Genomic DNA, 12,339 nt, shown 5'->3' with positions numbered 1-12,339 from the left:
AGCAGTGCCTGCTCCCCTGCCACAAAACATCTTCTAGTCTAAGGTCCTGAGAGACAATGGGGAAAGGAAAAAAGATAATCTTGTGATTCAGCCCAAGCTTTGATGTGCTGAGACCATCTTCAGAGAAGATAATGCTAATGCAGTGGTAGGGTCCTTACAATATGAGGAGAGGTGTGAGGAATGGAACCTGGGCTGACTTAGGGTCATTTTTGATGTAGCCTCTCAGCTTGAAAAACAGGCTGCAAAAATGTGCTCAAATTTCTTTTCTTCCTTATCTGAAACCCGTATAAACCATTGGGCTTCAGAAGTCTTCTGTGAGGGACAGTGTTCTGAGAATCCAAGTTCTCAGATGTTGGAGCAAAGGAATACACTAGATATTAATTTTGCTGAAATCAAAGAATTTTGGTGACCGCTTTAAAGCAGAGGAACGTAAATCCTTGTAATGCATTTGCACATGGAATAGTGTCAGTCATCATCTACTCTGTTCTGATTTTCCAGAAACCTTGTTTACATTACAGTGTTGTGGAAGGAAGTCATCCTGTCTTGGGTCGTGCCTGTCTTCTCACCACTGTGATGCAAAGGGGAAGAAGAATGAGTGAAATTTCAAACCACAAATATGCTCTGGCCTTTTGACATCCCTTGAGTGGTTCCAGGAGTAAGAGAACCTGAATACATCATGCTTAGGTAGAGATGAGAGGGAGAAGGGTGCTCATGGGCATGCTGGCTTAATAGCTCAGTTCAGATGGTTTTATTTTTAATGTATACAGACGCCTCTGCTGCTGCGGTCCCAGTTGGAGGTTGAATTAACTGGGAACTACATCAGTGTAATGCCCTGTGCTATACTTCACTTTGGGAGATAATGCTAAAAAATTAATTTGATTAGGGTTTTTCTTTCACTTCAGTGGGTGTGGAAGGTCTGTGGGTTTGAAAATCTCAGTGTCATTTTGTGAATTTGTATAGGGCAGAATTTTGATAGGAATGCTTAGGAATTATTCTTAAAAATTTTTTAATGTCAGTGCATTTCTAGTAAGTAGGTAGGCTGAGCACTGTTTTCCCTGTCTGCCTGTAGATGGAGTTCTTCTGTCTAGATAAATAAGAAATTGGGTTTGATTTTATTTTTAATGGTATTCTTCCAGCGCTTGTAAATTATCAGGGATCATAAATCTCTAAATTTTACATGCTGTCTGGAGACTATGTGCATTTTTCGATATATAAAACTAAAGTAGATGCAAGGCTCTGAAACAAAATCTAGAGCAGAAGTATTTGGAAGCTTGGTGCTGTCCTATTTTTTATTAACTGAAAACAATTTAATCATAGAATTTTACTTGAGAAGACATTTTACAACATTCCAGAAATATATTGCCTGAGGTGTTTCTTGAACTTTTCTATCTTTCCTATAAAAGCAAACTTTACGTATCGGGAAGTTTTCATCTGCTTTTCAAGACTGTGTCATCCGTTTTAAAGCTTTGAGAACTTGATTCATTTGTATAATCTTTTTCTAAATGTACAAGGAAGCTTAGAATGCCTGGGTTTTGGCTCTTTTTTTACAACTGAACATGAAGATCAGTTGAACTGCATCTTTAAAAAGTTGTGCTTAGGATACTGAGATTTTCTCATTGCTTTTGTTGATTGCGCTTTATGATGAAATGTAGTCTTTTCTGTCATTTTCTGTGTTAATATTGTAACAGAAGCCTGGCTCTGCAAATAAAGGGATAAAACCAGGATGAATAATGGGGATTAAATTGCAGGAAAAACTTTCTCAGGATGAGCTCAGTTAAACTGCGGCAGTCTCTCTCACAGGGAAGCTTTTTTGGTTTGGGATGTTCTGAAACTATCCCACAGAAAAGGACAAAGCAGTAGATAGTAAGGAGCAATTAAAAAAAAAAAAAAAACCTCCTGGTGCCAGCCACTGCCTGTATAGCACATCTCGTGACCTGTCAGAATCATAAATATTTTAGGAAACAAAAAAACCCCCACAATCCTAGCAGAGGAATTAGCATTGATATGAATATTTGTAGCTTCTCTGACTGTTTGACGGTCTGTGCTCTGAAGGAGAACATTTGCCCTGTGCGTTGTTGTTCCAAGTTTAATTTGCTGGTAGGAAATATTAGAAAAGCCTTATTTTGAAACTCAGTTGCTGCATGTAGTCATCACTTCCCACGATGAACTTTCACTTCACTGTGATATACAATAACGGTGGTACGCATTCATTCATTTTCTCTAAATGCATTGTGGCTCATCTTGTTGCTGTTAAACCAAACCTGTTTTGGTACCAAACTTGGTAGTATCGTCAGTGATTTGCCATTACTGGTACAGCTGTGCCATATAAGGGGACATGACAACCACAGTATATACATTGTGTGTGTGCACTGGCAGTTAGTGAATAGTTTTCCATGAGCTATACAGATTTTTAAAATTGGAGGGAAAGAAAAGAATTGAACATGGAGAAAGAGTTAATTTATGCTATATGAGGACTTAGGATCAGCTGGCTTAATTTAGGCACATGTTTTTAAAACTGTCTACCTGGTGAGTATGAGAGCATATTTCTGCAGACATATAAAGAATTTAGGCTTTAAAAAATGTCAGTAGTGTCAGAACTAACAAACTGCAGAGTGCTTTTGGTCATTTGAGTATCTTATGTCTCTATTATTCTCTTTAAACTTGTCCTTGGAGAGGAAAAGCAACAATCCCACCTAGAAGGATGATTCATTAACCAGTTGATTTTGAAAGTTAGCTCTGCAAACTGTTGAAAATTAACAGCTCTCACCATCTGAAGTTTTTATTCTGGTGTAACGACGTCTATTTGACCTTGCATTTCCACCTACAGTGCTTCTTGTGATATTATGTTTATACATCTTAAAAGCGGTGATGGAGGTTGTATATGTTTATTGACCTTTAAAAACATTATGTCTTTAAATAGAATCTTTGAATTCTGTATATTCCTGTAAATCACCAGTCTGTTTTGTGGCTTCTGTAATCTGTTTCTTTAACCAGCATGAGAAGAGTAGGTACAGAAGAGGTACTGGCAGTCTGGAAAGATGTCTCAGTGTTTCTCTGTTAGTGAGCTGTGAGTAGCGGGGGGGTTTGGAGGATTAAGCCTTACTGATTAAAAGCACTCGTACAGAAAGGAATTTTTGAGGAAGTTTGCATGAGTCAGTGTAATATGCCAAATTGGTTGGTTTCAGATATGGTTTTGTGAGGCAGGGACATCAGAAAGGTCTTCCTTTCCTTTCCTGCTTACATATACTGGGTCTTAATTTTTCGTAATAGAAAATTCCCAACTCCATCCTTCTGTCTTACAAATCTTTGAATTCTGCTGCCTCTCTGCAAGTTGGTAAATTAACGTGTGCACGCTCAGGGCTCCCTTTTCCCAAAATGGCTGTTTTGATGTTCGTGGACTTCGTCCTGCTGTGCTTCATGCTGATGTTCCTAGCCCCTAGACTGGAAGAATCTGCTCAAGGGTACTCTGAAATTGAAGTCATTTTATAGTCCTGCAGCGGTAACTGAAGTTTTCTACCCAAATCTTACAACTTCTTTTCAATGTGGTTTTCCTCTTTCACCTGAAATTCCGGCTGCTTTGTGTTCTGCCAATGTGCCTGCGTTGCTGTCATCTCATACACGCTCATTCCACGCTCTCTTGTTTTTCTTTGCTCCCAGCTTTACAACCGTTTTCATCCAAGCTTGTATGCCCTGAGCAGCTTTCCACGTGCCCAGTGCTTTCCTCTTAGTTCTTCCTCTTTTTACAGAGCTGCTAAAGGAGTTCATAAAGGAATGGTTTTTTGCTTTATGTAGACAGAGAGTTCTTGGGGGGAAAAATGACTTGACCTTTTTTCACATCTTTTACATTTTATTTGTTATTTGTATGTTGCCGTAAGATAATGAGGACTTTGCGATACCTGATATTTAAGCCCAAATGAGTGTCTTTCCCATGTGTTTAAAACTGTATTAATTTTGCACTTTTACTATTGTAGGAGGTCGGTGAGCCGTTCAAAGAGGAGAAGGCTGTTGCTAAATACTTACGTTTCAACTGTCCAACAAAATCCACCAACATGATGGGCCACCGAGTTGATTATTTTATTGGTAGGGTTACTTTTAACCAGGGAATGAAACTTTCTTCTTCTAACATTGTAATTGAGCGGGGGAGGCTGTTTTGTTTTTATTATTAGTGCTTTATCTAATAAGTCCTGATCTTACAGATTGGTTTTGAAAACTTGACTAGGCGTTAGCCATAGAATTAATCTTATCAGCCTGAAGTAAACATGATAAACTTTTTCCTCTGTGATTTAAAGGTGTGTAGTTGTCAAGAGTGCTGTATTTCAGAATAGTGCCTAGCCTTAACTTTAAAGATTGAGAGGATGTGGAACATCACCAGAACTGACTGACTGGTCAGTGTGGTTCAAGGAATGTAAACTAAATGTTAAAATATATGTCATTAATTTTAATGCATTTTTAATTCCATTTTCCCCTCTAGCCTCAAAAGCTGTGGATTGCCTCCTGGATTCTAAATGGGCAAAGGCAAAGAAAGGAGAAGAGGCTTTATTTACAACCCGAGAGTCTGTAGTTGACTACTGCAACAGGTACAGTCTGGCCTAATTCATCAATTTTATTAATAAGTATAGTTGTCAAGTTGTCTTAGTTATTTAGGAACCAGTTTCACTTGGGCTTCGTGCATTCTAAAACATCTGTGGTTGTCTGTAAAAATAAAGATCGTATTTTTATTACTGTGTTTGAGGGTGGAAACAATGTCATTTTATCATCCTTGTTCTCAAAACTCTCTCATGCTTTTGTTATGTTCCTTGGGGCAACAAGATGAACAAAACAATTTTGCTAAATTTTATAGCTGTCTTAAGTTAGTAGGGTCAGATGTCCCCATGGACCTAGTCTGCTGCTATGCAGAAGCTGGACTTTGAGGTTCAATTTACGCCTCTCAGACGGTACGTCCCTGCCGCGTGGGGTGCTCGGAGTGCCTTGTTGAGATGAACGGCGTGTTCTCATTTGGGGCAGGCACGTAGGGTTAACGGGACTGTCTACCCGTGGAGAGCTCTGTGAAAGCCACTTAGAAATGAAGAATATGGCTAATACTTGGTCTTTTTTTTCCCTGGCCTCTTTTAGATAGCCATCCGGCAAGGTGAGATTCTTCCCCCCAGTTCCAGGGCTGATTTTGTGTTTGAACTTTAATCCTCTTGCTGATTTCTTCAAGGAAGTTTAGAAAAAAGCATTCTTTTAACGCAAGGAAAAAAATAAGTCTTCCCTTCCAGAGGCTTTGGACTGAGGAGTGAGTCTGTGTGTTTGTTCTTCAGTTACTGAAGCATCGGATGAGACAGCAGTGGGCCAAGTCCTTCAGCTCCAGTAGTGTTAAGAATGCCTGTGTAGCATGCAAAGAAAATCAGTTCAACCCTCTGCTCTCTGGCAGTGATTTTTATCGCCAGTACAATTTCGTGCCCCGATGAGCCATTTGGCACCATACCATGCCTGCAGCTTGGTTCCTCTTGCTTGCTTCTGTATCACTGATAACGCTAAGGCCACCTTTGGTCACTGAAGCTGGTTTTGGAGTTTTAAACATTAGTGCTGCTTCATCCTGTGTCATTTGCATCCATCGCTGCATAGTTAAAACAAGTTACTAATCGAATTTGTAGCCCTGCTCCAGTACATAAGGTCTCCCAGTAGACTTACATATCAATCTAAGTTCAGTAGGTTTTCTTCTGAGGGGTTTTGTTCACAGATAAGCTACATTGCTAATGCTTTGTTCAGCAGATCTGTAGAGGGTTTACAAGTCAGGAATCAGCAAGCAATTTGGACTTGAGTAGTTACCTCAAGGTCTGTCCCGCTTAGGGGTGTTGGCCGCGCTGATGCTGTGGCTCTGTGCTCGGAGCAGCCAGACCCATCCTGGGTGCTGCTCAGTACCTGAGCCCCCTAACTTCCAGCTGTGAAGAAAAGTAATTACTCCCAAACAAGTGATTTTCTGTTGCTAGAAAGGGAATCCACATCAACAGTTGCCTGAAGGAAGGTTTTTATATGCCTGAAACAACTTCACTTGGTAGTCAGCATGCACATGAGCTTAATTGGTAGGATGACTTCTCTCTCTTTAGCGAGTTTTCATAATTCAACAAGCAGTCCAGCGTAAGGATTTGGTCTGCAGCAAGAGATGAAAGAAACCAAGGACAAATCAAATCAATTTGGAGCAAAGGACCAGGATTTTCGGTATGAATGAGTGCTTGGATTTCACCCCCTGCTGCTTCCTCTCAGTCTGAAGAGCAGTGTTCTGTACCACTCCTCCTGTTCTGAATTCGACTGTGATCCTTTCAAGGACATTACCTGTGGGTGATGGCCTCAGGACTACCAAATACTACTCCCTCATGCCCCGCTGGCCCTAGATAAGCTTGCTATAAGGTGTGTTTGGAGCTGGCGTGAATGGAGAGCTTGCATATGGATCATAGTTCCAACAGGGTGATTTTATTCATCGCGCATCTCTTACCAAAGAACATAAGTCGTATGTCCACTTCCTTATTTTTCCTATGAAATACATTGACATGAACTTGCAAATAAATATTGGTTGGAGTGGCGTTAATGGGAAAGATAATTAAATAGTCCTGGTGGCTTCCTCCATCTTGTGCATTCATCTATATCTATGCAAAATGCTGCCACAGAAAAGTATGGGGTTTACCTGGTTTTGAACAGATGAACAAAAAAGCGAGGGAAGAAGCGAGACAGAGGATAATTAGGTCTGGTGTATTTATTTGCAAATAGAGCAGATGATGGTGACCTCTGTCTTTCACTCATTCTATTCGTGTTTATATTAAATAGATAATCTAGAATGGTATCTGGTAACGTAATTGAGTGCAAATGTTATTGTCGTAGCCACACTTAAATGTGTCGTTTAACTTCTTTCATTTTAAGACTCCTGAAAAAACAGTTCTTTCATCGAGCATTGAAAGTGATGAAAATGAAACCTGACAAGGACACAAAGAAAGAAAAGGAAAAAGGAAAAGCCGAGAGTGGGAAAGAAGAAGAGAAAAAGAGCAAGAAGGAAAGTGGCAAAGATGAAAAAACTAAGAAGGAGAAAGAAAAGGAAAAGAAAAAGGATGGTGAAAAAGAGGAGTGTAAGAAGGTAAGTGCTGTCTGTGAAAGAAGAGAAACCTGTAACAGATAATAGTGGATTGTTAAGGTTACATTGGCTTAAAAATATGGTTGGTTGATCTAAAATGTGACATGTTTTTTGCCTGGTTTTATCTCTAAAATAAGCTGCTTTTTTTTTTTTTTTTTAAACTTTGGAGTTGTTCTGGTTTTGATCTAGACCAAAAAAGAGGCTTCAGCTGGGCCTTTGTGTACCTCATCATCTTCTAACGTGGGCCGAGTTAATCAAAACCTACTTCTCTTCAGCTGCAGCGATGCTTTGTACAGGCGTACGTCAGCGTAGAGTGACACATTCGCGCGGGACTTAACACCTCAAAGCGGCGCAGCTGCACGTGTAAAACAAACAATTTTGCAGTGTTTGGTAATAAGAATGTTTGGGGTGTAATATTTGCTGCTGAGTGCTTGTGAAGAGCTGCGTAACGGTGGGCAGTTTTTCCGTGTGATGTTTTTTTCCGATCAGTTTTTCCATTGCTGATCGGTATCATGCCTAGTTTTCACAGACTTCTGATGTACTTCCTTTAAAGTTCACCCTAATGTTACTGTACAAGTTTTCATGTCCGTTCTCACATTTTCATTCCTGATTTCTTTTGTTAGTAGAACAGAATTCCTAAATTCAAATTTCAGGAATCTGCAGGAGAATCTTGATGAAGGGATGTGTGTTTTCTTCTGTGTGCAGTGGTATGAATCCGGTGAGAGGTAGCAGGACAGTGCTCAAAAGTTAATCCCGCTCAGACACTCCTACGTGAAATAACGGCACATTTAGAGAGAGGCGTAGGCTGTGTACAAAGGTCTAGGGCTCAGAAGAAAGCTACCTGGCTAATAAAAGAATTAAACCAAAACAATCTTGTGGGCAGTCTAAACATAGCAGCCAGCGTAAGATTACCAAACTCTCTTAGATTACCAAACTCTCCAGGCACTTTAAAATGTTGATTATGAAAGTTACAAACGCCTCTAATTCCTGGTCGTCTGGAGTGTTACATTATGAAATTTAATGTTAATTTTTAAGCTAATCATTATTTATTGAACTGATATTTTAGTGGTTTATATAAGCCAGTGAGTAGTAACTTGAACACCACCACAGGACAAGAATTAGAAAGTTAATTTCAAAGAAATAAGCAAAGAGAAGGGAACAGGAGACGGGGAAGAGGAAGCGCGAGATCCAGAAAGAGATTGAGGAGGACAGAGAATAAACAGGCAGAAACTGATTCTGAAAGGATGCCCATGGGGTAAACATGGCGCCAAGGTACGAAATAATTCTAATGAAGTTAGTGATTATGAAGTGTTGTACCCTGTTCGGGATATTTGTGCAGACTTTGTGATTATCAGGGGAGCTTTGCTATGCATTTGAAGACATCACGTAATCCTGAAGTCATAGTCTAGTCCTTAGACACTTAACTAAAAATAAAATTTTTCTTTGCTTATAATTTTCCTTTATTTGTGAGGTACCCAGCTGGTAATAAATGAGAACAGAATAAAGCATCTTTACTTAAAAAAAAAGAAAAAAGTGTGAATGTGATCTTAGGTTTGTGAAAAGTTATCAGATTCAATATATTACAATACTAGAAATTAAAACCCTCTTTATTTTTTTTTTTTATGTTTTAATATATATAATTTGTGTTCATCCTCAGGATGAGACCCCAGGAACACCCAAGAAAAAGGAAACTAAGAGGAAATTTAAGCTTGAGCCACACGAAGACCAAGTGTTCTTGGATGGAAATGAGGTAAGATTGCTGGGTACGTTCTAACTTTTAGTGTCCGTATGCTGTTGTCATGGAGTAGGTTAATTTACTGGATTTCTGCAAACTCTTTCTTGACATGTTGAAAGAAAAATTAATGGCAATGCAATGGCTGACCTTGAAATACTGGATTTTTAGGTATTTGCAAGGAGGCAAGATGGAGATAAATGCAGGACGGTAACTTACCGTCTTGCTTTTCTTAAGAATTTAATTCCTTATCAGCTCTGTAACGTAGAGTCATATTTGTGCTTTACGTTTTGGGATCAGTGTTAGGTCCTTCCTTCAGCACAACTGTACTGCGCTCAGCGCCAAAGCTGTGTCGCTGTACTTCAGCCTCCCCTAAGATTCCTGTGTACCTCTGGTTATAAAACGTACACGGCAGTGAACGCTGCCAGTAAATCACTTGTGTGGAAAACGCACTGCCTTTATCTTTTACTCCTCTCGGTTCTTTTACCACCTGCCTCGCTCTGTTGCATCCCGCCTCGCGCAAAACCACACCCGCATCACACACGCACCAGAATCACGCGGAGTAACCGGAAGGGCCTGCAGTGTTCAAAACAAGGCTGCCGTACTGTGTTGGCAGTGTAGCAGTACTTTTTGCCTTAACATCATTTACTTTTTTGTTTATTCATGAGCTGACTTCTTTAAAAACCGCCAACGTTTAAAAACTCCCAACGTCTTTCTTTAGTAGCTAATTTAGTGCCCGTCCTTGTGCGTTTATGTTAGAGCTGGGGTTTTTTCCTTTCCTTTGTTATTTTGCACTTGCACACACTGAATGTTAGCGCTGTCTTGTTGCCCAGTCACCAGTCATGGGTTTGTTTGGGCTCACAGAACAGTCGATAGGCAGCAGAGCCAACCTTCACACCCTGCGAGAAGTAGAATCTTAAATACCTGTTGCATCACGCTGAAAAACAGTGTTACTGCCTCTGAGGTGTCCTCTGGCTAGTTCCTATTCCCTCATCTGCCACGAGGGTTGCTGCTTTCTAGTGATCAGCAGCTTCCTTTCACACTTGACGATAGTTAAGATGCAAACTGTTTAGTTTGGTAAGAAAAAAAGGATTCTGATTTTACTAGTTCAGAAAATTCTGCGCTTTTCCAAGAAGCTCTTTTCATAAGGCTGAGCAAATCCGATTCGAGCGGATCCAGAGTTGTCGCACAAACATTCGCTGGAGCGTTGCAGCTGTAGGCCTCTAGGTAAGAGTGTGCTTGGGAGCCGAGGGTGCAGCTACGCTTACCTGCCGCCATCACGTGGGACTTGAGCTGAGCTCAGCCGCTCAGCTGGACGCTTTGTTCCATGTGTGCAGTCTGTTCTTTTTCTCTTCAGGGAATCCCTTTGAAGCTCGAGGCATTGTTTTGTTTCCACTTGGTGGACCTGAGAAATTTTTTCTTTATAAAAGTTTTTCGGCTTCACGCTGAACACCGTTAACAAACACAGAAAGATAAAAGCGAACCTCGATTCAGTGGTATTTCTGAATCTTTCCTTTCCCCGTCAGTGTTACTGTCTGATTGTTTACCCAGGATTTTACGTCACCTGTATGTTACTCTGGGTGCAACTTCTTTCATGAAGTAATTCTTTGGGAGATCCAGGCTGGGATTTCCACGGGTTTTCTTACACAGTACAGAAGCCCCTTCCCTCCTGGCTGGCAGCCTCGGGCACCACCAGTGCCTGCGCAGCTCTGCGCCCGAGATATTCAAAGCCCGCCTGGATGAAGTCCTGTGTAGCATGCTCTAGGTGAGCCTGCTTTAGCAGGGGGGTTGGACTGGATGATCTCCTGAGGTCCCTTCCAACCCTTACGATTCTGTGTGTGATTCTGTGTGCGTGGGCGGGCAGCCCCCTGGCTGGCTGTCCCCCCTTGCACCTCCTTCACTGGCAGAAGCCTGTTCCAAGCCCTGTTCAAAGAACAGCCCTGCCTGGGGCCTAGGAGCCCTTGCCCTGCTCCCCTGCCCTGCTACTGACCAGAGGGCCGTTGGTTCAGCACCGAGCGTTGCAGCATGGCAGTGAGCGTTTGGACGAGGAAATGAATGAAATCGTTTATCAGAGAGCTTGCTCTCCAAGTATAAACCGGATTATTTCTGTTGTAGGTGTATGTGTGGATCTATGACCCCGTTCACTTCAAAACTTTTGCCATGGGGCTTGTACTTGGTAAGTAAGGGTCAATATTGGTGAGCACACTGTGACTGTAGGCAGCGTATTGACAGCCTGGTCTGTCCTTGGGGGGCGGGAGGGTTGCCTTTTTTCTGGACAAAGCTGTTGCTTGTTCGGCAAGCAATTTGATACCAATCATATTATAGGAATTTTGATCTCGGGATGGAGGGGCTGCATGTATTTAAACAAACAAAACCAAACCTGACCCGTGCTTTAGCAAGTGCCTGAACTTGCACAGGGTTGCGAGTTGTTTATTTCCGTTGCTTTAAGCTAACGAGTAAGTTGCCCGATAGGCAAACGTGGCGGGTTATATAAAAATGTGAAAGATATTAAAGGATTTAGTTTAAACTATGAGTGATACCTTTCTGACCCTAGAACTTGTGTTTGTGTAAGATAAGCCCAGTCAGTTAATTTATTTATTTTTTTAATCTCAATTAGTTTTGATGTGAACTGCCATCGGTGAGCTAACGGACCATTGTACTGCTGGCCTAACACCCCAGACCTGTACCCTCCAGCATCCTCGCCCCGAGAGAACCTGAGAATCCGTGTCATGCCCTGGGGCCACACTGGGGCCTTTGGCCAGTCCTTGGGGCCCCCATCATCTCCACCCAGCTCCCTGTGCCCATGTCCCGTTGCGTGGGTTACAGGCAGCTCCCTGCTCCCCCCTGTGCTCAGGCCCTCAGAGGGGCTCTCTTTGCTCTGGTGGCTGAGCACCGCCACGCCGAGTTGCTGAGCACAGTCCTTGGTGTGTCACTACCCGCCCTGAGAAGAGGAGCAGGGGGACTCGGCAAGGCTTCATAGATACTGAAATGCTCTCAGCGCCTCTGACTGTGCTAAGCCAGTGCCAGGAATAAATGGTGAGCCTAGAACCTTTGTAGGCGTACCAGGAAAAACTAACCGCGCTTCTCGTGCATTTCTTCTTATCTTTCTGTTAGTGATTGCTGTTATAGCTGCAACTCTGTTCCCGCTCTGGCCAGCAGAAATGCGTGTTGGTGTTTATTACCTCAGCGTAGGCGCAGGCTGTTTTGTCGCCAGTATTCTTCTTCTTGCCGTTGGTAAGTGTCAGTCGTGTTCGCTTTATCAGCGGGTGAAGTCTAAAAGGGTGGAGGCTACGTCTTAAATGTGGTCTGAGATACGCGACCGCCTCACTCCCCGGTACGTTGTTGTTTTTTTCAGAATCACTTAGAAGTGTTATTTCAGAATCACTTTGGTTGGAAAAGCCCTTTGAGATCATCGAGTCCAACCTTTAACCTAACCCTGACATCCCACCACTAAACCCTGTCCCTAAGCACCTCATCTATCCTTCTTTTAAATACCTCCAGG

At 41.9% G+C, this 12,339-nt stretch overlaps 1 protein-coding gene across 2 annotated transcripts in view; it reads left to right on the top strand.

Annotated features, from left to right (window-relative positions):
- SEC62 (SEC62 homolog, preprotein translocation factor) overlaps positions 1 to 12,339 on the top strand; it is a 20,036-nt gene that overhangs the window by 3,578 nt on the left and 4,119 nt on the right. For both annotated transcript variants that reach the window (XM_035901168.1, XM_035901167.1), the window contains exons 2-7: positions 3,972 to 4,080; positions 4,472 to 4,577; positions 6,898 to 7,108; positions 8,763 to 8,855; positions 10,953 to 11,013; positions 11,952 to 12,071. In XM_035901168.1, the coding sequence (XP_035757061.1) occupies positions 3,972 to 4,080; positions 4,472 to 4,577; positions 6,898 to 7,108; positions 8,763 to 8,855; positions 10,953 to 11,013; positions 11,952 to 12,071 (700 nt within the window). The remainder of the gene's footprint in view (positions 1 to 3,971; positions 4,081 to 4,471; positions 4,578 to 6,897; positions 7,109 to 8,762; positions 8,856 to 10,952; positions 11,014 to 11,951; positions 12,072 to 12,339) is intronic.

Source organism: Egretta garzetta, unplaced genomic scaffold (genome assembly GCF_000687185.1).
Source record: "Egretta garzetta isolate BGI_Z169 unplaced genomic scaffold, ASM68718v1 scaffold638, whole genome shotgun sequence".
NCBI lineage: Eukaryota > Metazoa > Chordata > Aves > Pelecaniformes > Ardeidae > Egretta > Egretta garzetta.
This window is presented reverse-complemented; position numbering and strand designations above follow the sequence as displayed.